At 38.5% G+C, this 25,786-nt stretch overlaps 3 protein-coding genes across 3 annotated transcripts; 1 reads left to right on the top strand and 2 right to left on the bottom strand.

The window, feature by feature from the left end:
* Positions 1-1,604: 1,604 nt before the first annotated feature.
* LOC135475489 (gamma-soluble NSF attachment protein-like) lies at positions 1,605-10,826 on the bottom strand. Its single transcript, XM_064755416.1, has 10 exons — positions 10,750-10,826; positions 9,264-9,331; positions 8,055-8,139; positions 7,292-7,309; positions 6,755-6,895; positions 6,138-6,204; positions 5,535-5,605; positions 4,729-4,887; positions 3,278-3,407; positions 1,605-2,391 (listed from the first exon to the last, which is right to left on the bottom strand). The coding sequence occupies exons 1-10, from the start codon at positions 10,818-10,820 to the stop codon at positions 2,281-2,283; spliced, it is 921 nt and encodes a 306-aa protein (XP_064611486.1). The 5' UTR covers positions 10,821-10,826; the 3' UTR covers positions 1,605-2,280.
* A 1,412-nt stretch (positions 10,827-12,238) lies between these two features.
* On the bottom strand, positions 12,239-18,419 carry LOC135475183 (protein SYS1 homolog). Its single transcript, XM_064754974.1, has 3 exons — positions 18,082-18,419; positions 17,198-17,265; positions 12,239-15,464 (listed from the first exon to the last, which is right to left on the bottom strand). Exons 1-3 carry the CDS (start codon positions 18,286-18,288, stop codon positions 15,224-15,226), a joined length of 516 nt encoding a protein of 171 aa, XP_064611044.1. The 5' UTR covers positions 18,289-18,419; the 3' UTR covers positions 12,239-15,223.
* A 739-nt stretch (positions 18,420-19,158) lies between these two features.
* Positions 19,159-24,339, top strand: LOC135475485 (cytochrome c oxidase subunit 4 isoform 1, mitochondrial-like). Its single transcript, XM_064755400.1, has 5 exons — positions 19,159-19,212; positions 20,956-21,104; positions 21,890-22,060; positions 22,998-23,129; positions 23,871-24,339. The coding sequence occupies exons 2-5, from the start codon at positions 20,960-20,962 to the stop codon at positions 24,005-24,007; spliced, it is 585 nt and encodes a 194-aa protein (XP_064611470.1). The 5' UTR covers positions 19,159-19,212; positions 20,956-20,959; the 3' UTR covers positions 24,008-24,339.
* The last annotated feature ends 1,447 nt before the right edge of the window (positions 24,340-25,786 follow it).

Below are 25,786 nucleotides of genomic sequence, written 5' to 3'. Positions count from 1 at the left end.
CACGAACAAAATAAAAACATAACCCATGTACATGACAATTAGAACTTACTATTAAATACATTTTAAGTTACACGCCATTTGGTAACAAACTATTTATATACAAACATATACTGATCTTTAAATAATAAAAAAAACCCCTAAGACTCAGTTGAATATAAACATTATATGTATTTATACATGTAAACGTACTAATCTAAATTCTGACTTCAGCTGTACAGAATAAAACATTTCATAAATATAAGATGGGAAAGGAAAAAACACGCAGAAAAATCTTCGCAAATGTCTATATAACAAGAGATGGCAAATTAATATATACATAAATGTACAGGTTTATTTAAGTTTGTGACCATAATAAATGAACATCAGTTATGCCTGTTACAAAAGATACTACCAGTACGTTTACATGCACACAAAAAGTCAACTCTTAATCTTCATTAGCAGGAGAAACTGCTCACACATGCACATAATTTAGTTATCAGGAACAAGATTTTCACAAGTGCATTCAAAGTTAAGCCAGGCCTAAATCTTAATACCAGTCTCGGCCTATTACAAAACTCATGGGCATATAAGTCCAGACTAAGGTCAATACTGAGCTGGACTACTCATACACTTTTGAACAACTGGACCAAGTACCTACTTGTTAGACTTAAAATGTTAAAACACACAAATATTGGATGCAAAAGAAACACTGATACTTTTCAAACTCACAAGTATGTTCATGACAGGCGAGAAATTTGAAAAAAAAATTCCCGCAAACTATGACTTGCAGGCAATGAAGGCCAAAATCACAACTTTTACCAGTGTGTGTGGCAAACTAATATGTACACTCATAATGTCAGAGAGCATATCTCAAAATAATAAAATCATTCAAAGCATGATGAGATATATTTGCTGACATTATTATTGACTACCCCAATTCCTCAACCTTTTCGCATATTAAAGGGCAATTTTCAGTGTGATTTATGTACCTACTGGGTTGAAGAATTACAGTATTTTAAGAGACACTTCAGCTACATTTACGGACCATTTATATTGACTCTATTTTTAGTGAACAGTTAAAATGAGTTAACAAAGACGACCTCTAGGTAAGACGTACTATCTAACAGAACATCAATTTACATGTACAATCAAAATCAGTGTTAATACTCACATACCATATCTCATGGCATATCATCAGACATAACTCATGACATATTCCATGATAATATAACATATCCCATGGCATTTCATCAGACATAACAGATGACATAATCCATGATAATATAACGTATCCCATGGCATTTCATCAGACATAACACGTGACATATTCCATGATATTATAACATATCCCATGGTATATCATCAGACATAACTCATGACATAATCCATGATAATATAACGTATCCCATGGCATTTCATCAGACATAACACATGACATATTCCAGGATAATATAACATATCCCATGGTATATCATCAGACATAATGCATGACATATTCCATGATAATATATCCCTGGCATATCATCAGATATAACTCATGACATATTCCAGGATAATATAACATATCCCATGGTATATCATCAGACATAACTCATGACATATTCCAGGATAATATAACATATCCCATGGCATATCATCAGACATAACTCATGACATATTCCAGGATAATATAACATATCCCATGGCATATCATCAGACATAACTCATGACATAATCCATGATAATATAACATATCCCATGGCATATCATCAGACATAATGCATGACATATTCCATGATAATATATCCCTGGCATATCATCAGATATAACTCATGACATATTCCATGATAATGTAACATATCCCATGCCATATCATCAGACATCATTCATGACCAATCCTATGATACATGTAAAACATGAAATATCTCATATCACACACATGTACTATCCCAAATATGTCTCTCAAAGAAATATCCCATAATTATATGAAATATCCTATGACATCCCAAAATGTTTGCCAACCTAAATCCCACAGCTCTGTCAATACCTTCTGGCTTTCAGTCAAATTAATTTGTCTGTCTAGGGTTAAAAAAAAAGCATGTGTATTACCTCTGGCGGTGTACGCTCAAAATTCTCCCTGGAAAATGATAAATTGCTACATAATTGTTCATGCTTAACGTTATGCATTTTATCAAGCCCTGCAGGAATATATGTGGCTCCAACCATTCCTTTTGCTGTATGAGAGCTATGACCCACCAAGCTGTTGTACCTCAACATAGAATGCTAACCTTTGAGGCAGCCAATCAGACAAAGCCTTTCTTCTCAGCACAGGCCGCCTGCAAACTCGTCATCGTCTTGACCCTCGCCGCCTGTTGAACGCCCGCCTGATGATCCACCTTCCGGCAACCGCAAGTCTCTGGCCAACTTAGCAAACTGTAGGACACAGAAGCATTTTCATCATAAACAAAGACAAGAACTGAATGAAACCATCAGACTTTAATCTGATTCTGCTTTCTCTTCAGAAATACTACATTCTTTTACTGTAAACAAAATAGAACAGGTTCTCAGAGCAGGTTGGAGTGGATGCAGTGTGAACTTTTCAAATTGGAGTGGTTATACAGCATTATCCATGGACTGTGGTATTACTCGAAACATTGTTCATGGGCTGTGGTAATACCCATAACATTATCCATGGACAGTGGTAATACCCACAACATTATCCATGGACAGTGGGATACTCACAGCATGATCCATGGACTGTGGTAATACTCACAGCATGATCCATGGACAGTGGTAATACTCACAGCATTATCCATGGACAGTGGTAATACTCACAGCATTATCCATGGACTGTGGTAATACCCACAGCATTATCCATGGACAGTGGTAATACTCACAGCATTATCCATTGACTGTGGTAATACTCACAACATTATCCATGAACAGTGTGGGACCTCCGTGACTCAGTTGGTTAGCGCGCTAGCGCAGCCTAATAACCCAGAAGCCTCTCACCAATGCAGTTGCTGTGAGTTCAAGTCCAGCTCATGCTGGCTTCCTCTCCGGCCGTAAGTGGGAAGGTCTGTCACCATCCTGCAGATGGTCGTGGGTTCCCCCCAGGCTCTGCCCGGTTTCCTCCCACCATAATGCTGGCCGCCGTCGTATTTGTGAAATATTCTTGAGAATGGAGTAAAACATCAATCAAAAAATCCATGAACAGTGGTAATACTCACAACATTATCCATGGACTGTGGTAATATTCTCAACATTATTAATGGACTCTGGAAATACAATATTATCCAAGAACAGTGCCAATACTTACAGCGTTATCCATGTACTTGAAAAGAGGCAGGCCGAGGACAATTCTGGCTTTTTCTTCGTCCCCAGAGTCATAGGCTGTCAGTAATTCTTCTGCTGCTATGCTCTCTTCACTCTCCCCAAACCCAGGGTAGCTAAAATTAAGAAGACAAGCCAGTGATACATGTACCAAACATGGCACTTGACTACAAGAACGTGAACTGCTGTGGCCGTCAGATAGAGCCATACCCATCGACCGTTAGGATGACCCACAGAGTTACAGAGCCCACACAGTACTAGTATGTTCACCTAAGACATCCACAAGTTTTGACATATAATTTTTCATAATTGTGGATGAACTTCAAAAAAATTAAACAAATAAAATGCAAATATAGATTCCACAAATCTTTTAATCAGGTAACATTACACACCACTGCACTGTTACCATAACATGAGATGACAGTGACACTGACCTGAGTGAACTTTTGACATGGTGTATACAAAAGCTGCTGTCACTGACAGTGACACTCACCTGAGTGAACTTTTGATATGGTGTATAGAAAAGCTGCTGTGACTGACAGTGACACTGACCTGAGTGAACTTTTGACATGGTGCATACAAAAGCTGCTGTCACTGACAGTGACACTGACCTGAGTGAACTTTTGACATGGTGTATAGAAAAGCTGCTGTGATTGACAGTGACTCTGACCTGAGTGAACTTTTGACATGGTGTATAGAAAAGCTGCTGTCACTGACAGTGACACTGACCTGAGTGAACTTTTGACATGGTGTATGGAAAAGCTGCTGTCACTGACAGTGACACTGACCTGAGTGAACTTTTGACATGGTGTATGGAAAAGCTGCTGTGATTGACAGTGACACTGACCTGAGTGAACTTTTGACATGGTGTATGGAAAAGCTGCTGTGATTGACAGTGACACTGACCTGAGTGAACTTTTGACATGGTGTATAGAAAAGCTGCTGTCACTGACAGTGACACTGACCTGAGTGAACTTTTGACATGGTGTATAGAAAAGCTGCTGTCACTGACAGTGACACTGACCTGAGTGAACTTTTGACATGGTGTATAGAAAAGCTGCTGTGATTGACAGTGACTCTGACCTGAGTGAACTTTTGACATGGTGTATAGAAAAGCTGCTGTCACTGACAGTGACACTGACCTGAGTGAACTTTTGACATGGTGTATGGAAAAGCTGCTGTCACTGACAGTGATACTGACCTGAGTGAACTTTTGACATGGTGTATGGAAAAGCTGCTGTGATTGACAGTGACACTGACCTGAGTGAACTTTTGACATGGTGTATAGAAAAGCTGCTGTCACTGACAGTGACACTGACCTGAGTGAACTTTTGACATGGTGTATAGAAAAGCTGCTGTCACTGACAGTGACACTGACCTGAGTGAACTTTTGACATGGTGTATACAAAAGCTGCTGTCACTGACAGTGACACTGACCTGAGTGAACTTTTGAAGCTTTGATCAGCAGCCACATAATCTCCTCTATGCAGATGGAGAAGCACCAGTGCCAGCACCAGCTTACAGATGGTCGCATAATTGTCAACTTGAGCGTAAAACTCCATCTCCTTCTTTATCATTTCCACAGCCTCGTCCAATCTGCAAGAACAAACAGCAAAGCATTACTGCATCTAATTATCTACAAGTGGCATACCATCTTCCATAACAGTTTCCATTATCAATTTCCATGATGCTTCCACAGCTGATTATCAATGTTCACACTACTACCACAACAGATTATCAATTTCCACACCACTTTCTTGTCTGATTATCAATTTGCACACTACTTCCACACCTGATTATCAATTTCCACAATATTCCCACAACAGATTATAAATTTCCACACTATTTCTACAACAGATTATAAATTTCTACACTATTTCTACAACAAATTATAAATTTCCACAATATTCCCACAGCAGATTATAAATTTCCACAATATTCCCACAACAGATTATAAATTTCCACAATATTCCCACAACAGATTATAAATTTCCACACTATTTCTACAACAGATTATAAATTTCCACACTATTTCCACAGCTAATTATTAATTTCCACAATACTTCCCCAACAGATTATCAATTTCCACAATACACTGTACTTCCCCAACAGATTATCAATTCCACACCACTTCCATGTCTGATTACTAATTTCCCTGCTAACCTATTTCTATAATAAAATACATAAAATATAATCAAGTTTCCACACACTTAAAATAAGGAGTTTTGAGATTACACATCTACCTTCCGCATTTGATCAACAGCCGAGCAGCTTTACCAGCTGCCTCTGCACATTGCCGCGGTTTATCTTCTATCTGAAAACGGAATAGAAAAAACACACTACATAATTCTCTTAGAAAAGGCACTGCGAGGATATTATTTGTATCCTTAACTTCTATACATATCCCAAAGTTTGCAATTTTTTAGTAGGATTTCAGAGCATCACTTTAGCAGTAGATGACACAGCCAGACTTAAATCAGACACATCCACAGCTTTAGTGTACAGTTAGATGGCACAGTCAGGCTTACCTCAGACACATCAACAACTTTAGTGTACCGGTAGATGGCACATTAAGACTTATCTCAGACACATCCACAACTTTAGTGTACAGTTAGATGGCACAGTCAGACTTACCTCAGACACATCCACAACTTTAGTGTACAGGTAGATGGCAAAGTCAGACTTACCTCAGACACATCCACAACTTTAGTGTACAGTTAGATGGCAAAGTCAGGCTTACCTCAGACACATCAACAACTTTAGTGTACAGGTAGATGGCACATTAAGACTTACCTCAGACAAATCCACAACTTTAGTGTACAGGTAGATGGCACGGACAGACTTACCTCAGACACGTCCACAGCTTTCGTGTACAGGTAGATGGCACGGTCAGGACTTTCTTCTTCCAGGAATCTTCAAGAAATACAATGACAGTTTTAAAGTCCCTGAGCATATATATTCCTAGCATTAACCATGGTTAAAAAGTTTGTTGACATTTTAACCTTCAGCAGGTGTTTCAATACCAAACTATGACTGTTTTAACTAATATTTCTCTAAGCTTTGTAACTTGTGAGATCTCAATGGGAACATTTTCTTTCCTGAAGTTATTCGGGCCTTATTTATGCAGACTGTTGTTCATTCCTGTATTTGATGCGATTATCTGTGATAAAACTGGTAATGTAGTACAAATTATTTGAAAGTGAACAGAAAAATAAACTCGATGCCACAGTTATACTCCTGAAAACCACAGTGACTAAATACTAAACACAACATTTTTTGTCTAAATGTGATAATTAATAGTTACTAATACCTATCCTTGGAAATGTCTGACTGATTGATTTGTTTTCAAAAATGTTTAACTTATAGATGTTAGGGAAGTTTATGAGCGCGGGAAGAGTGTTACATGTTAGACCTGTGTATAGTCTTAAAATACTGTTTTACATAGAGCAATAGAGTGACTGACTTAGCGCCTTTCTCCAGGGTTAGAGCGGCTGTGTCTGGAGTGCCATTCTCCTGAAACATGAATGCTGCCTGCTCCATCAGGTCCGCCGCCTCACTCAGCTCTTTGTTCTCCTTACAGATCAGTCCTGCCTGCTCGTACGACCTGACACAGAGACAGTCAACATAAACAGCTGCTTCCTCAGCTAAATACAGAAATATAGAATTCAATGTCTACAGACTCAGTTTTCACAGTTTTACGAGAAATCCTCTTAATAACTTTAATAAATACAGCAAAGTGCTCTTCTTACAGTTATCAGAAAATAGTACTACACATATTACTAAACGCTACTCAAATACATATTTAAAAACACAGTTTTAACCATTTGTATGTATACATATTCAAGTATAAATGTACTGACGTATAAGTGAAATATTCAGCGTAAACGGCATAAAACACTGATCAAATAAATAAATGAATAAAATACATGTACTAATGAATGGTGCTTGTTAAGTTTATATCTTAAGTAATTTCTGCTTAGGTCATACATAAAATACTCACTTGGCTGCATGAAATGGTCTGTACAATTGGTTAAGGAGAAAACTGACTATGACATTAAAGGGACTTAATCGCAATACTTGATCTGATCCAGATACTGAGATACATGATTCAATGCATACATAATGTAGGCCAGCCTACCTGTTCTGGTCTTGAACAAGACGAAGATAGAGAGTAACTGTCAGGTGTGTATTAAACAGCTTACTCCAGAAGTATTCCACGTACACAACAGAAGTGACATTTAGCAACTCACCTGAAGTTCACTATTTTCAGGTAACACATTTCGCCTGATTTAAACTGATTCATTCACCTTAAAGGGCCACTCATGAGTTTTTGAGGAGTTCTAATTAATTTCTTTGATTATTTTTTTTTTTTATACAAAAACGTAAGTGTAGACATTAAAAGTATCATTTCAATATGTTTAAGGTTCTTGTGTGCTTCTAAATGAGCATATTTCCATACAAAACATTAGGTGAAACATGGCAGTTTCATGGGTGGTGGAAAAGCGATTGCAGGGAGTAAATTACTAGCTTTAGTCAAGTAACATACATCAGTCAAGAGTCCTAGCTCAATATGTATGCCATTTTGATGGAAGGCAAGTCAACACTGAGTAAAGTGAATCTCAAAGATCAGACAGCGGTGGCCATGTTTTATACACTGTACAGTATATACTTCGTAAGTTTCTCAGAATTCATAGCACTCTGACATGTTCTGAAGAATGCACTTCTGCCTGTGCGTTCTACCATTACACATATATGAAGGATACGAGTTCATGTGTTTCTGGCTCTCGGCAGCTTTCACGTAACATTCCTTAGCCTCCTCATAAGCCTTGGCATTCTTAAAACATGTCGCTGGAACAGAAATACAAACATACAATTTTTACTCGATTCACGAAAATTATTTTGAATGCAACATGAAAGCACACTGTACACACGATGCAATCAAACTTAACACAAAGAAAACCAAGGATGACACAGGACATCTTCGATGATCAATCAAGATGACTGAACACTGAGCCTATATCAGTTGTTTAAAGCGCTCATTTCAGATGCGGCAAAGAAGAACTGTTAATTTCCTCTTACCAGTACAGACACATAGCAACATTATGGTAGTTTAACATGGTTACATCAACAATATTCCTCAAATGATTTCATGAGTACCAATAACCACTACAATCATTTCTTTCTTGCACATTTTTAAGCCTTATTATCTCTGACCAAAAACTCCATCAATATCCTCTCATTTGTAATGCATGATTACATTAGACGAAAACATCAAAAGAAAATACATGTATAACCACAGATATTTAGATTTCATTCTCATGCCTGCGCCTTAATGTCAATGTTCAACCTTTTCAACCTCTAAATCACTTTTAATCAGTGGAATTTATGCATATAAAAATTATAACAATGATGCTAAAATGATTCCTTCGTGTCACTAAAGATGCAAGCAAAGTATTTCTCTACAATCCTCAGTTCTCTCTCAATATGTTTCAAACATTTGTTTCACAGGTGTTTAAAAAGGTTGAAAAATCATTTATTTGAATTATTCAACTTGTGTTTTATGTTGTACTCAAGAATATTTCACTCACTCACATTTGTACTTAAGAATATTTCACTTACATGAGCCCTTAAAGAATTAGGGTAGTCCAAGTAATATAATGCACAGAAATTTGACTCATTACAGAAACTCAAAGTACTGATGAGCTATATACAAATTTAGAAACTGACAAATGTCTAAACTGTATAGTAAGGTTCAGGAATGTGCTAAACTGTGCTAGGATCTTTTTGTACCGTAGTATAACAGAAACGGAACTGTAGGAAGCCAGGTAGCATTTGGAGAAACCAGTTGTTCCTCACTGCACGATGACGTACTCTCTGACATGATGCCATAAATGTGTAACTACATCAGAACTAGACTGACTTCAGCATCAAGAGGACAGAAAAACAAAAGAAAAGAAAAGAAATGAACGTACCAGCTTTCGTATACTCAGACGATGCCCCATCATGATCTGGCTTCCATTTAAACAGAGATGTCTTCAAGCTGCAATACAGAAATATATAGTGTGGCAGTTTACTGAACTCGATCACTGAACTAGCCTCTTTGGAGTTATGATATATGTAACTGTTCGCATCAAATTATCATTTGGAGACCCTTACATGTTTCTGAAAGTTGCCAGCAACAGGCCAGACCGAAATAAACATAGAGTAACTACATAAATACAAATACTGCACTTCTCTTTAAAACCTTTTTCAAGTGACACACTTTGCTTGATTCTGACTGATTCATCCAACTTATATTGACACTTAGGATTTTTTATTTTTTTTTGGTGAACTTTGAAAACCTTAATTGCTGACATCAAAAGTACCATTCTGAGGCCTTTACAGCTTTGGGAGGGTGTTCAAGTGTGTAATAATTTTACTTGATCGTGCACAGTACAAAGACCCCCTTCCTTTCTTTCATTACAAACTCATCCTGACTCCAAATAATGTCTTCCCGGGGTTACTCTCCTTGTGAAACAATCACATCAGGACATAAAATTTTTGTCTTTTCTTTCCTGCATACAGGTTGACAGTTCATAGAGCAGTTACTGCTAGCACAACCTCAGCCACTGAGATGGATTATAGATCTGTATAAAAACAACCAATGCATTATAAATGCTGCACAATAATATATTCCATTTTCCCATCTAAAACTACCCAGTCTAGCATTTTTAACACTGGTGGTTGAAACTCCTATTTGGCTTATGAAGTTACGATAATTTATTATTTTGTCAACATATTAAAGACTGCTTGTTTTACTTTTTGTGGTTAAATTAAGAGCATGTTGCAAGGAATGCAATGTTCTTGGGGATTCATATGAAGGAGGCATAAAATGAGGGAAACCCATGATCACCTGCAGGTTGCTGGCAAACCTTCCCACTTACTGATGAAGAGGAAACCAGCATGAGCTGAACTCACAGAGATCACATTGGTGAGAGGCTCCTCGGTCAGTGCACTGCGCTGGTGTGTTAACCACCTCGGACCCAAAACTGGTGATAAATAATTCAACGAACTAAATGATCTCATCCTTATTTAACATTCCTGACATTTACCTTTTCAGAATGTCAGAAACACAAAATATAGAGGTAGGACATTTAACGTTGTTAAATTAGCTGATCGATAGAATTCTTGGTTCTTGAGTACTGGTGCCTAACGGTATAAACATAAGCCAAACTTGACTTTATCAGAAATCAGGTGGGCTGCATACAGTGTTGTCTCCAACAGCATCAATCTGATCTAAATTCCGTCGCACTAGTCGACTACAGTGGCTGAGTAATTGATTCATCACACGGTTGTTGTTGTTGTAATATTAATGAGAACTTTCGACTCTACGGACGTGTCACTGTGGACATCAGTGTGACATTTGCCACACGATGTACGTGTTAATCTGAGTTTACTAGAATCTCTGTGTCATTTTACCATTTCTCAGCTTGTCTGATGTGCTCTAAGCCTTCAGAGATTTTCCTGTCACTTGCCACTTGTCCAGCCATCCTTAATTCTCGTCTGCTTACCAACAAAGGAAAGATAACCGAATTTTGTTCATCCCTGTTCTAAGTTAATTCTCAGTGGTTTCCCTTGAAATATTTGGCCAGGGGAAGGTAGCTGTTGCCGTTGTAACAGAACCAGAAAATTAATTCTGGTTGCACCACCTCCCCACCCCACCCATCCTGTTTCGACTAGAATCATTTCCCCGCCTGAAGTACCAAAAAAAATGATGTTGACCGTTACAAAACTTGATCAGCAGATGGAGTGAACCATGCACCCCTGTACGGTACCTGAAAAATCTCCGGACTTCCAGCCAATGCCAAATTTACGAGAGCTGAATTCGATCCTGCAACCTCGGTGACCTGGGTCAGTTGACTGCCACACGGTCAATCTAGCCCTACTCCATTATTAACCATGGCGCCAAATTCTGAACAATTATGGATATATTTTTCCATAGATCTATATGCTTGAAAATTTGTCTTCAATTTATTTAATAAAATTTACTTTTGTTTGTTTACTTCACATTGTTTTTAAAATGATTTTTGTAACAGCATGATGTCTCCTTGTAGTAGGCGACTTCCACTGTCAACACACTTACTGTGCTGCCTCAGTGAAATGTGACACCTGATAGGATACTAGTTCCAATCACACTACACGGACACCAGGTCCTGTGTTAGGTAAGCACTCGTCCAACTCATAACACTTGTTCTTCCACTCACGAGGGATGAACACTCCTCCAAAAGTTTGCATTACCTCTTTAACATGAAATTTTAAATGGCCATTAGGCCTACGTTGCCCTACAGTTTAAATGTTGTGATTGCCTAGGATGGCTATTAGGCCTACGTTGCCCTACAGTTTAAATGTTCTTTTGGCCCAGTTTGTATTTTGATTGACTAATTTATCGATTAATCTGAAACCCAGCACCGCTACTCATTATCAAGTTTTTCATTTACATGACAGCAGTCACATTTATAGGTGGAGGAAACAATCAACATTTGCCCTGTATGCCTACCTACCTAACAAACCTCCTGATTTAAAGCTGCAGACTTTACAGTGAGAGTTGGATTCAAACATAATGGCCTCATCAGCCATCAGCCATCAGCCAGGGGCCTGAAAGCTACATCGGAACAGTGCTGTAACCATTTACATCATCAGAGATGTATTACGACAGCTTTGAATACTGGTAACCGCTCTGAATGAATTTGAATCATGTTTTTAATAAATGCATGTATGAAACATATGAAGTTTTAATTCTACCATACGTATTATGTATACAGTAATATGATACTGATAATCAATCAATCAATCAATCAACATCAAGATATTAACCTGAATGTTCATTTTAGTGAAGAAACTGTACAGTATTTAATTTGTGAGTCCCAAACATATTAAGACATAAACATCCACATGTGTCTTTAGGCTTTTTATAATTTTTGTTTATTTCTTCAACTTCTGTTTGTGTGTATAACAGTATGCATTTAAGAGTATTTCATACAAGTAATATCTACTTAGGTCATATATATATATATCTCACAGATGCAGGATCTAATAAAAAAGTTCAGAAACAGCCAAGCAATTCTTCATACTCAAACAAGTTTGCACAGTTGATATGGTTTCATATTTTCTTTGTACATATCCGGTGGATGGCCACTAGTTAGCGTGAATGTGCAAATCAGCTTTCATTCCCACACAAAATTCACAGTCATCTTTGGGGAAGGAAATTCCTCTACAACTGCTCTGTATTCACGTCCCATGATCATGTGAGAGCCGGGAAAATCAGGAAATGTATAAATCACGTACATGTATATACAAAACATCCCTCAACTCCCCATCCCACACGATGCAAACATAATGCAATTGTTTGCCAAAAATATTATTTTACAACTTAATATATCCATGAAAATAATCATGTGTATTTTCCTTTGTGTTTCAAGCAAATATGAGCTAGGCCTATGTATATCTATGTTTTTTTTTTTAAATTTTGTTCTTCTTTTTGTTTTCTTTACATTTCTATGCTCAAATTTAATGTCATGTTACATGATCAGAACAATCCCACATAATCCAGTCCTTACTCTTAACGACATCATAAAATAACAACAAATACCCTTCTGCCTTTCTGTGGACACTAGCCTTGGCGAACATATCAAAAAGAGAGACCATATGATTACAATACATGAGCATCCATGATTGCAATACATGAACATGCATGATTACAATACAGAAATTAACAGAATCCCAATACAGAAATGAAGAGGATTACCATACATGAACATCCATGATTACAATAAATGAACATCCATGATTACAATACATGAACATCCATGATTACAATACATGAACATCCCTGATTACAACACATGAACATCCCTGATTACAATGCATGAACATCCATGATTACAACACATGAACATCCCTGATTACAATGCATGAACATCCATGATTACATCACATGAACATACATGATAACAACACATGGACATCCTTGATTACAACACATGAATATCCATGACTACAACACATGAACATACATGATCACAATACAGAAATTAACAGAATCCTAATACAGAAACGAAGAGGATTACAATACATGAACATCCATGATTACAATACATGAACATCCATGATTACATCACATAAGCATCCATGTTCACAATAATAATACTTGGATGAAGAGGATTATATTACATGCACATAGATCATCAAGTCTGACAACACTCTGAATAGGCTTCTTTGGGGTGAGCCTGTACAGGGTGCAGTATGCTTGCCTTCACTGTCGCACAGAAGGAAGAGAACATGTAATTTGCACAGATGTTTCTGAAGAGGCAAAGATTTTTCCGTATTTATCTCTGTCTTGTGGAGTTCTCATAATATATAAACATGTAAAGCTTTGTCCCGGCACAGACATTTTCTTACACTGCTTATTAAGACATAAAAAACCAACTTTTCATAAAAATACCTTAATATTATGTGTGAGGAAACTGGGCAGAGCCCAGGGAAACCCACAACCATCCACAGGTTGCTGGAAGACTTTCCCAGGTATAAATTTTATGTTACATACAGCTGTACACTGTTGCTTCTTATTCTTGAGAACATATAAATAAATACATAAATAAATATGTTGCTGATGTTATATTGAAGAGTTTCTGGGAAGAGGATTTCCCAGTAAAATTTAATTTAAACCCACACCAACCCACTTATAAGAACTTAAATTTCAAGAAACACAAGCCCGCTGGTTAGGCCATTACTCAAGCTAACCATCACCACTTTAGTTTATCTCCAGCTGGGACAGATGACATTGATACAGTATACCTTCAATTCACTGAGAAATCTATCAAATTCCCCAACCTTTCTACACATAAAAGAGCAACTTTCAGCAATATTTATGCATTTTACCCTTGTAAACAAAATTGTATTGCTTGTGGTGGCCAATTTCACTGTTTCGCAAAAAGTGTAATTTGATGAGGATCCAGTAATGGAAACATGACAATGCCCTCTGAATGCGGCTGAATGAACATCTTGCAAACATATCATACGGCTGAAGAATTACAGTAGTACATATATTGTGTTATCTTGATTTGTAAGTCATTACTTGTGCCAGCGTATTAAGTCTAAGTTCACAATAACAGTTTGATACATTACTAGACAACTTTCAGCACAAAATAATTTTCACCCACTGGAAAGTAGAGCCAAATTATGTCAGGCTGCCTGTGCTTATTATTTATTTATTTGCGGCGTTTTACGCTGTTCTCAAGAATATTTCACTTATTCGATGGCGGCCAGCATTATGGTGGGTGGAAACCTGGCAGAGCCCAGGGGAAACCCATGACCATCCGCAGGTTGCTGGCATACCTTCCCGTGTACAGTCGAAGAGGTTACCAGCATGAGCTGGACTTGAACTCACAGCGACCGCATTGGTGAGAGACTTCTGGGTCATTATGCTGCGCTACATGCTAACCAATTGAGCCACGGAGGCCCCAGACTGTTCGTTTAATAATGCCATTATCAAGAATTTTCACTGATAAGATGGCAGTTAGTTTCCAGGTTGGAAAAAAATAGAGTGCCTAGCATAAACCACTATTCTTTGGTAAGTTACTGATGAGCTTTCGCACATGTGAAGTAGTGGTATGCACACCATACTGGTGGGAGGCCAGTGGTCTTAAGGCTGCGAAATCAGCCACCAAGCATTGTCAAAGGCTAATCGTCATAAAGGCTCTACAAGCAGTGAGAGAGAGAGAGCGGGCAAATCTACTCGGCTCTTATTATGCAGGAATCCTGAGCGCGGCAGTTTCTATGACAACCTGAAAAATGAAAAAGCAGAATGAAAACTGTCTAACGCATCTGATGACAAATGTACAAGGTGAACAAGGTGAAACGTGATCACATCTGTAAGGGTCTCTGGGAAGTTTTCTCAGAGGTCCGCTCTGGGTGCAGAGTTCAGGGGGATGGCCCTCATTTCAGTTCTCATGCAGAGGAATTCCGCAAAAACAGTGGTCAGAGCCAAACACAAAATGTTCACAACCCACCAAGAGACAGTCTGCGGGACTCTTCCCATATACACTGTACATGACACCAAGTGAATGAAATACATGGTTGTGGCGAAATCCAGGCACTGCTTCGTCCTTTGAACTATGTACCACATCCCCACAGCACTGGCAACAGAAAATACAACAAATGTACATGTATTTACTTCATTATTTTGAAACCAACCATCCATCTTTAGCAGGTTTCATAGGCTTGCTCTGAATTAGCTCCCTTGTTACACGACAGCGACTATGATGACTTTCAGAGGCGTGAAACTACGAGAATTGGGACCCCACCCATTAAAGCATGCAGGATGTAGGTTATGTCACCACACTCACAAATATATTTTCTATGCAACAGAAAATGTAGAGAGATCTCAAATGAAGATGTTTTTCAGCTTAAGGTAGAATATATGTTCATGAGTTTGCTGAAGCTGTCCAATGTATTACATTAAGGCCAGGATTTTGAATTACCTCCAAATGGATAAAAAAAAATGCCCAAAGTTTATCCTGGGCTTCCAAATACCTTTATAAAATTAAAATCTGTCTTAAAGCTAGGTCGTCAACTAACTTATGCCACTTTAACTGCGAGATTAGCCACTGGCCATTTTCTAAAGTCCCATCTAACCACAGCTTACTACTAAAAACGCAACTATTAAACTGGAGAGTGACCTTAAGGGAGGTAATTCGGTGTTTCCCTATTGAGAGGCGAGTACCATAAAACTATGTGACCATGAGCCTCTCCATACAGTGTATGTGTTTTAGTATATTCATGACATAGTAAGAAACAATAACCTGTTGTGTTAATTGTTTTTGTCAAACTAAAACATCAGAAAAAGTCTGTAACATACATGTAAACATTATATAAAAACACTACAAAATATTATACAGGTTTTCTGGATATCTACCACTTTGCCATTTATACGGCATATATTCTGGTGTCTATATACTTGAGTGTTTTCATACACTGGTATCTATATACTCAAGTGTCTACATACATTGGTGTCTATATATTTGAGCGTTTTCACACACGAGTTTGTGTACATTTGGTGTCTATTTACTTGAGTGTCTACATACTTGTGTCTACGTACATTGGAGTGTGTGTACACAAGTGTCAAATACACTGGTGTCTGTCTACTTGAGGGTCTAAACACACTACAGTCTGTGTACATAAGTCTCTACATACACTGGTGTCTGTATACCTGGGCATCTACACAAACTGGTGTCTGTATACTTGAGTGTCTACACACACTGGTATCTGTATAATTGAGTGTCTACACACACTGGAGTCTGTGTACATAAGTGTCTACATACATTGGTGTTTGTATACTTGAGTGTATACATACACTAGTGTCTGTATACTTGAGTGTCTACATACACTGGTATACTTGAATGTCTACCAATACTGGTGTCTACATACTTAAGTGTCTACACGAACTGGTGTCTATATACTGGTGTGTCTATATACTGGAGTGTCTACATACACTGGTGTTTGTGTACTTGAGTGTCTACATACACTGGAATCTGTGTACTTGAGTGTTTACATACACTGGTGTCTACATACTTGAGTGGTATGACTGGTGTCTGTATACATGTACTTAGGTGTTTACATACACTGGTGTCTGTATCCTTGGATGTCAACATACACTGGTGTCTGTATGGGTGTCTACCTGCTGTTGTGTATATCTATACCGAGTGTCTACCATCTTGGGTATCTACAGACTCTAGTCATTTAATCCAACATCAGATGATTGTATCAAAAACGTCAACATACCCACAAAGCAATTTGACAGTGGATATTTATTAACTAAATGACAGTTTAGTCATGAATATACCTAACCAGATTTGGTCAAATAACTTACCATGTTAATGAATTGAGGGCAAATGCTATCACGGCTGTTCGACCAATAATATCCAGGATATCCAGATTCTGAGGGCAAAAATCATTGTATCATTTTACTTATTATTATGCTGATGTAAGATATTAAAAATGAGATATTCACATCCTTCACTTTCACATATAAATATTCTTCAATTTAATGGGTGGAGAAAACCGTAGTGCCCGAAGTAATCTACCAAACTAAATTACAAACTTACAAATGTCCCACAAAAAATGTACCGTATATGTTATACATATAAATCTGCATCTAACTTTAAACACAGACTGCAGCATGCCATCAGACTTTTCACAATACCGGCTGTTATTGTCAGAAAACATGGATGCGAGCAGTTGGGGGTGGGGGGGGTAGAGAGGGGGTGTGGTGTGTTGGGAGGTGGCGGTCTTGTCGGCAGGTATAACCTGTCAAGCCTGGCAAGAGTCCATGGCTTCAGAAAGTCTTGGATCTTATACAATATAAAACACATTTTGCCACATATTTTCATATTCATCAATCCACTGTCAGAGCAAACTCTATTTAAACACCCAACACAATTGCCGCCGCAGTCTGTCACTGTGTCTGAGACAAAAATTACCTATAAAATATGTTTTCGTGTCCCTGAGATTGCAGACATTTATGTGCCTTATCTTTAAGGGTGCTGATTCATAGCATGAACAACATCGATCGTTTATACTCTGCCGCATGGACCCATTATACAAAAATGTTTAACATATTTCAGGCTTTTACATGTAACGTGCTCTGACATGGCTTTAAGGCTATGTCAGAGCACACACTTTGGCCGAACACACTTTTTGCCAAATATAAAGTCAGAGCAATCTCTGACTAAGCAGCTATGAATTAAAACGTACAGCATTATTGAAGACTTGGTCCAGAGACCTATCAACGCCTCCAAACAAATCACTGCCAATCACACTACTCCACAGGCCGAGTGAGGTGTAGAAAAAGCTCTGCATGCACAGGATCTGGGCCAGGATGAGCACTGGGTCCCATACGTTGCTACGAAAGTGTCCACCAGCCATTCCTCGTCGCCTCGAACCTCTTAGTAAATCCAGCATTACATTAGCTCCAGCAGACTGACACAATGATCCCCAGTAATACAAACTTATAACAAGTTTGATTTGTTTTGGTCATACAACTGCCTTCTTTTTTCCGTGCAGATCTTCCGTGCCAGCACTGTCTACTGACTAGGCGTGCTGTGATGTTGTTGTTGTTGTTGTAATGTTACTACCAATTATGGCGTCAGTTTTCTTTTCAAGTCTGCTGCACACACCATGACAACTACACTTTAAAATCCAGGCCAATGGCGACATATGTCATCGCATGGTCATACATTTCTTAGCTTTTAGGATTTCGTTGTCATGAGATCATCTTATCACATCTTCCACGGTTCCGGATATGTGTTGACGTTGTTGCGGTGTTGCACATCAAACTCCTGCCAGTGACTGACGGCATAAGTGTGTCACAAACAAAATCTCTGAAGCTAGTACCTGGGACTATTATATATAGATATAATAGTCCCAGCTAGTACTATGCACATATTCAACATTATTTAACCACATTAAGTTAAACGCATCAGTAGTGTAACTCTGATTTAAAGAGGACTTATTGTACAACATATTTGTCCAAACTCCACAATCATTTTGGCTAGAATTTTAAACAGAATTCATTCACGAAATATTAGAAACGAAGTTAGGGACATGCCCACAATTCCCGAAAATAATCAAACTTCTTTTGTGTCAGAGCAAATAGGTGGTGCTTCAGTGGTTTTCACGTTGTACATTAAAATAAAACGCCCGTTTTCCTCAATATATGTTCATAAGGTTAGGCATAAAAATCCAAAGTTTGCCAGAGTTCCGAGTTTTACTTTGCGCTGCTTGGTATACTCTCCTCTAAAAACGTCACGTAGATTCACGTGAGATCTGTGGCAATTACTTTCTGCCATTTTGCTGATCTGTACGCCGACAGCACCGTTACGCAAAGTGAGTTGTTATGTTAGAATATCAGCATTTCCGTGTGGGAGCTGTTAGGTCATTTTGTGGAGAGATAGCTTTAACAAATGGACTGTAAAAATTGGCTCTTTGAATTGTTGCCTTAATAGCATAGAAGCTGGGCGCGTGCTGTTGTTCAGGTCCGTTTTTTTGCAAACGACATTGATACCGATAGAGGACACACGCTACAATGCAACAACAACAGTTGTCATAATGCACTCTTTTCTTCTTGACAGAGTTTTTGATTCATTTCTTAAAAATCGGTTGATTAAAATGAAGTAATTTGTTGCTGGAGAAAGTGGAAAGTTTAGTTTCAGAGGTCATTTGGTTCAGAAGCCACCTGGCTTCCGTTTTAAGCTTTAAACCCTTAACCAATGAAGGAAGTCGTGTATTGGAAACCATCTCTTTCTCGTTCTGTGTCGGCTTGACGTTAAGGAGCATTTACACGTGCATGTTCATGTGCATTTAATTCTTTTCTAACATAAATCGATGTCAACTGCATTATTAACAAATTAACTAACCTGTTCTTAGGCTATCCTAACCTTGTTGCGGAATGTAAGTCTGAAATAGACCAGCACAAAGTGTTGGGAAAGTTACTGAAAGTAACTGCTTCAAATGTGTCTGATCAAGCGTAAACCACAATTAACGCATTTTCACAGGTGCATTAACTGCCCTAGCGTAAATCCATGTCAACTGAATGGCCCCCATAATCAGTGAACCTGTTCTGAGTCTCGCAGAACCAAAATCGATCGATGACTACTGCACAACTTCACAAAATGAATACATTTTCAGACATTACATCCACTGTGGTGCGTACGGTAGATGGGTCTTACTGTTGATCTGATACATTTGAAGCAGTTACTCCCAGTAATTCTCCCAACACTTTGTCCTGTTCGATTTAAGAGTTACATTCCACTACTAGACCTAACCAAAAATTGTCACACAAACTGATAAAAAAGAACATTTTCAGGATCTATTCCACTGTCGCCGCAATCTTGATAACTGACTAACTGGTACAGGCTCAGAAAATGTGATTATACTGCATGAACAGATCAGACGTGATTCCCATGGACCCTGTTGGTACATATATCTCACGGCTGAGGTTGGGAAGACTTAATGCATGTGTGTGCAGCGGTAAATATTCCTAACCGTCAATCCAACACAGTTGGGGCTGCTTCTGTCCATAATTATCGTAACTGCATTGCTCGATGAGTTACTCCACTTTGTAACTAGTTCTGCTGTGGCCCTCTTTCACCAGACTAAATTTAAATTATATCGCCTAATTGGAACTAAAACCTAGACAGACAAAATAGTTTCGAAAAGTATGGCTTGCATAGTTTCAAGAAAGTGGCTTGTGACTAGTAGGCTGAGAAATATTTTTATAGGCCGTATTAATATCTATTCCCCAAGTTTTGAAGAACAGATTCCAGCGTTATGGGTATTTCAGCAATCTAAATGATCTCCCTTCTGATATAACATTCTGACATTTGCCTTGTCAGTCGACATTAAGCCGGTCTCCAATAGTTTTGTGTGCGTGCTACTTTCTTTTGTGTGTCATTACGCCATAATCATTCATTCCTCATTGGCTCAGATGGTAAGAGGTCTGTCTCGCTGCAACTTTTGGGCGCTTGACGAATTAAGTCTCATGTTCAGATCCTGCTGATGCAAGATTTCAGGGAGTAATATAAAAGAGTGTATGAATGATTTTGATCTGATGTACTTCAATGTTTGTAGAATCATGAGCAGCCAGTTACTACGGATTGTTGCCCGCCAGGCACGTACGCTACCCAACCAAGGTTCTCGGGGTATCAGTATATCCGCTTCCAGACAACAGGAGGTGGCTCTAGATGCTGCGGCAAGAGACCGAATTTATCCAAAGTTAGGTATGGCCTTTGTTAATTCTGCCAGTTTTTTGGCGGTACCTACTCGCAAAATTCAACAGAATCAAAATATGTCCTGTGTCAGGTTTTTATAGAAATTTTCTGGACGAGCCGATATTCGATTCCACTCAATATTTGTGTTTTTTAGTTTAGGTTGTGTTTTGAAAGAAAGGTTCAAAATTCTTACAATATAGTTGCACTTGTGACTGAACTCATGTGGTCTCACTGACTCCCTGTCTCTGATCTTAAGTGGTGCTTATAGCCTCAGCCCTTTCAAGGCAAACATGGTTTGTAATTTTGTCTCACAGGAGTCTAAAGCTTGGTAAAGTTTGGCTTACAGCAGCAAAATTAAAACCTTCTTGGCCAGATGTGAACATTGACTAGTGACATCGAATGGCTATAAAACATGTTTTTGTTCAAAGACAGAACATGGAGATTTGTGCCACACAGGACTTCAGGCCGTTGAGATCCTGCCGTAAGCGTTGTGGAACAGGGGACAAACCATTGTCATTGATACATATGTAGCTCAGCGCTAAGCAGTGTATTTTATCTCTATAAATATGTTGCCACTACATTTTATGATCATGATAGTTAATATTCCATCATTTGATTCACTATTTGATAGTCTCTCATAACTCTTATAACAGTTATTTAATCTTGGGTAACTGGGATGTTATAACAGTTATTTAATCTTGGTTAACCATGATCTTATAATAGTGATTTGTTGGTTTATTTTTTGCAGGTAATTGGGATGTTGTAATAGTGATTTGTTTGGTTATTTTTGTCAGGTAACCGGGATGTGGTTGGGTTTGGGTTCAATGGTACAGCCAGTTACATGGACAGGACAGAGTTTCCATGCCCAGCCATCCGCTTTGGGGAGAACACCCCTGCTGTGCTGGCCCTCCGAGAGAAGGAAAAAGGAGACTGGAGCAAACTGTCAATAGAAGACAAAAAAGCCTGTATGTATTGAGGAAGTGTAAATATCTGCAGTATTAATATATTTTAGGATTGTATTATATTTATTTATTTGATCGAAGTTTTACGCCATAATTCAGAATATTCCACTGATATGACAGCTGCCAGCATTATGGTTGGAGGAAACTGGGCAGAGCTTGGAGGAAACCCCTGATATTCAGGTTGCTGGCAGACCTTCCAGTGTTTGACCGGATAGAAAACCAGCATGAGCGAACTTTAACTTACAGCGATCACATTGGTGAGAGTTTCCTGAGTCATTCTACTGTGCTAGCATGCTAAGCTCTAGGCTATGAAAAGACTCCAGCAGTGTATTACATGTGCTGTTCATATTAATGTGAAACATTAGCTTACGTGTGCTAGGAAGGCACTGAATGAAAAATCGGCCCTCAGATGCTGAGAGGAACCTATAGCTTCTAGAAGTTTCCTGAAGTTTTTACCAGTGAGGTGGAACGTTCTAGCTCACGTTGATTCAAATCCAGCCCATGTTCAACTCCAGTTCACCTTAGTTCAAATCCAGCTTGTGTTACTTTGTCTTCAACTTTTTCTAGCCCTAAAGTACTTTTTTCAGTTGAATTTATGCATACAATTATGAAAATGACATAAAAAAATGATTTTTTGTTATCGAAGATGCAAGCTTCAAAAAATCTGTGCGGATTATTTCTCCAGACCACATAGTTCTCTCCGAATGTTTCAAAATATTGATCACATGTGGTCGTTACAAAGGTTGAAGAATTAGGTTAGTTCAGATCAATTCATATTAGATCAGTCCAGCTCATGGTACTTCAAATCAAGCTCACATTGGTTTAAACCCATAGAATTTAGGAGTTACAACCTTATGCCAGACTTCACTTGCAATAAACTTTTTGATCAGTCTAGCTGTTCACCATTTGTAATGAATTTTCTCCCTTGCATTGTTGCCAGTGTACAGAGCAAGCTTCTGCAGGACATACGCAGAGATGAATGCTCCTACTGGACAGTGGAAAAGTATTCTAGCAACTGTCCTGCTGGCGCTGTCTGCTACAGGCTGGGTTGTTATATGGATGAAAAAATATGGTAAGAAATCTTGTCTGGAGCAAGTCAGATAATCACTTACTTGGTGGAGCAATTGAGATAGTTACTTACTGTATGCGGTAAGTCAGAGTATCAGTTGCTCGGTGGAGCATATCAGATTATCAGTTATTGGATGATGTGAGATTATCAAGTTGCTGAGTGTAGCAAGCCAGATTTATCAGTTACTGGATGGGAGATTTCAGAGTATCAGTTACTTGATGGGAGATTTCAGATTATCAGTTACTTGATGGGAGATTTCAGATTATCAGTTACTTGATGGGGCATGTCAGATTATCAGGTACTGGATGGGGCATGTCAGATTATCAGGTACTGGATGGGGCATGTCAGATTATGAGTTACTGGATGGGGCATGTCAGATTATGAGTTACTGGATGGGGCATGTCAGATTATGAGTTACTGGATGGGACATGTCAGATTATGAGTTACTGGATGGGGCATGTCAAATTATCACTTACAGGATGGGAGATGTCAGATTTTCAGCTACTAAGAAGGGTTTATGTTCTCACTGGTTGTGATTTAAAACCTGGAGTCGCTAATGCTGGTCTATGCAACACGGGGTGTGGTTTTACTTTCCGTGTTACAAGTTATTTCTCAGATTTCTTTCCATTGTCATGCATATAACTTTCCAGCAGTCAATCATAAGTCTGGCTAATAATAAAACTGTCATGGTAAATATGTATGTGATTTGTTGTGCTGTACCACAAACTGGTTTGTCCTTGACAGTGTATCCACCCATGCCTTCCACCATCACCAGGGAATGGCAGATTGACCAACAGCGCAAGATGATCAGCCAGGGCCAGGGCCGCGTAGAGGGAATCGCTTCCGAATGGGACTACTCCAAAAATACATGGAAATCTTAAAAGTAGACCACTTAGAACAATTCTCTTAAATATATAAATAGTCTTTATTCTACAAGTGTGGATGTACATGTTTATATAAACTAGTGCTTTCGTGTGCATTTCTCAGTGGAAGAGAACGTCATTCCCAGCTTAATAAACCTGCTCGGTCAAAACAGCTTTTTTAGTCTCACAGCCCTGAGCTCTTGATAGCTGAGCCAATACATTCAACTAAGGCTTTACTAGCTGTAAACTTATCCGTTTCGTGTACAAGTTGTCTTGATTTTTAAAGCAACATTATGTTTGTTGGCAGCGATTTGTTATTGTTGCTAAATAAATACCGGTAAACCAGACAAGTCTTGTTTCTTGTCTTCTTTTGTTCCAAGGGTTGAAGTCTTGGGCTTTGTAAAGCTTTTCCCATGTGTCCCATGACGGAAAGATCACACAAAACAAATTATAAATTTGGAGGAAGTGGGAGGGGTGGGTGGTTGGTGCAAGGTCACTAACTCCCTTAGAATATATAATCAAGCAGTGTGTCTATTATAGAATAGATGCACGTACACAATATTATTGCAGACGAAGTAGGAAGAAACCATCCTGCTCCCTACCCCCAGCATTGCTCTTTTATCTGGCCTCGTGGGAATAATCGAATATGTAGAGCTTTGCTGTGTATTTCCAGACATGACTGGGTTACATGTACTGCAGAACTAGTTTTCTGCCTGTTAGAGTAGACTCCCTAACTTCAGCTAGAGATGTACCAGTAGGATTTTTTTTTTTTTAAAATGAAATAAGGATGTTTCAATATTTCACTTTTTATTAGTCAGTATTAGTTGATGAAATCAGTGACTGACCAAAAAATTATATTTCAGCTCTAGTTTAGTGACAGTTTGCTTGATTTCCATTGGTTCGCTGTGAATTCAACTCCAGCTCATGCTGGCTTCCTCTCTGGCCGTAAGTGGGAAGGTCAGACAGCAATCTGTGGATGGTCGTGGGTTCCCCCTGGGCTCTGTCTGGTTTCCTCCCATCATAACGCTGGCCGCCGTGGTATAAGTGAAATATTCTTGAGTACAGCATAAAATACCAATCGGATAAATAAAATTGGTTTTTCTGCTTTATATGGCGATTTAGAGTTTTTGTGAAGTTCCATTAATTTCTTATCAGAAAAACTTAAGTGTTGACATCAAATATATAATTTTAAGGCCTTTATGTGCTTCTGCATTTGTACAGGTGAAATACAGTAATGGCTCCTATAACAGTGTTATAAAAAAAATTCTCATTTAAGTTTAAGAAATTTTACTTAAAAAACTGGCCATATAAGTTGAATGGGTCAGTTTTTACGGTACTTGCTAGACTGAATAATAAACATCTCACATATCTGGGTCTGTCGGGGCCCAAACAGCATCTTGCAGACATAATTTTTTTCCGCTTTTTAGCGGAATTCCGCTTTTTCTTTGTTCAGTTTCGATTAATTTACCTGTTTTCCGCAGATTTTTCTAGCTTCCGGGGCCTAGGCGGCCCCTGGACCCCGGCCTTTTTGGGCTATGATAGTAAATTTCAGCTATTTTCTTGGTTCACCACAATCATGTCTGATCTTGAGCAGCTACTGTAAAATCATTTCTTGTTAGCTGCAATAGTTTGTGAAAGCTCCCACCCTGCCTTGTCCAAACCTGTGTGAACTCGCAAAGACTCCTGAAATGCCGACTCTGCTTATAAGCCGTGAAGGGGTGGGGCATTTTAACTGTCTAGTGGCTCACTGAGGTAGGCCTACATGTTTAAATTTGTCATGTAATTCAGCTGGAAAAG

Source organism: Liolophura sinensis, chromosome 9 (genome assembly GCF_032854445.1).
Source record: "Liolophura sinensis isolate JHLJ2023 chromosome 9, CUHK_Ljap_v2, whole genome shotgun sequence".
Taxonomy (NCBI): domain Eukaryota; kingdom Metazoa; phylum Mollusca; class Polyplacophora; order Chitonida; family Chitonidae; genus Liolophura; species Liolophura sinensis.
The sequence above is the reverse complement of the archived record's forward strand: the minus strand, read 5'-3'. Positions and strand labels throughout refer to the sequence as shown.

What these genes read in the sequence shown, in the direction of transcription:
- LOC135475183 (XM_064754974.1), bottom strand. Translation starts at nt 18,288, where the DNA reads ATGCTGGATTTACTAAGAGGTTCGAGGCGACGAGGAATGGCTGGTGGA. An exon ending in ACCAAGTCTTCAATAATGCT is followed by an intron (nt 17,266 to 18,081) that starts GTACGTTTTAAT and finishes TTTTGCCCTCAG; the next exon opens with AATCTGGATATCCTGGATAT. An exon ending in GCCCTCAATTCATTAACATG is followed by an intron (nt 15,465 to 17,197) that starts GTAAGTTATTTG and finishes TTCTGTTGCCAG; the next exon opens with TGCTGTGGGGATGTGGTACA.
- LOC135475485 (XM_064755400.1), top strand. Translation starts at nt 20,960, where the DNA reads ATGAGCAGCCAGTTACTACGGATTGTTGCCCGCCAGGCACGTACGCTA. An exon ending in AATAGAAGACAAAAAAGCCT is followed by an intron (nt 22,061 to 22,997) that starts GTATGTATTGAG and finishes CATTGTTGCCAG; the next exon opens with TGTACAGAGCAAGCTTCTGC. An exon ending in TATATGGATGAAAAAATATG is followed by an intron (nt 23,130 to 23,870) that starts GTAAGAAATCTT and finishes TGTCCTTGACAG; the next exon opens with TGTATCCACCCATGCCTTCC.
- LOC135475489 (XM_064755416.1), bottom strand. Translation starts at nt 10,820, where the DNA reads ATGGCTGGACAAGTGGCAAGTGACAGGAAAATCTCTGAAGGCTTAGAG. An exon ending in GTCTGAGTATACGAAAGCTG is followed by an intron (nt 8,140 to 9,263) that starts GTACGTTCATTT and finishes TTTCTGTTCCAG; the next exon opens with CGACATGTTTTAAGAATGCC. An exon ending in CTGTTGATCAAATGCGGAAG is followed by an intron (nt 4,888 to 5,534) that starts GTAGATGTGTAA and finishes TTGTTCTTGCAG; the next exon opens with ATTGGACGAGGCTGTGGAAA.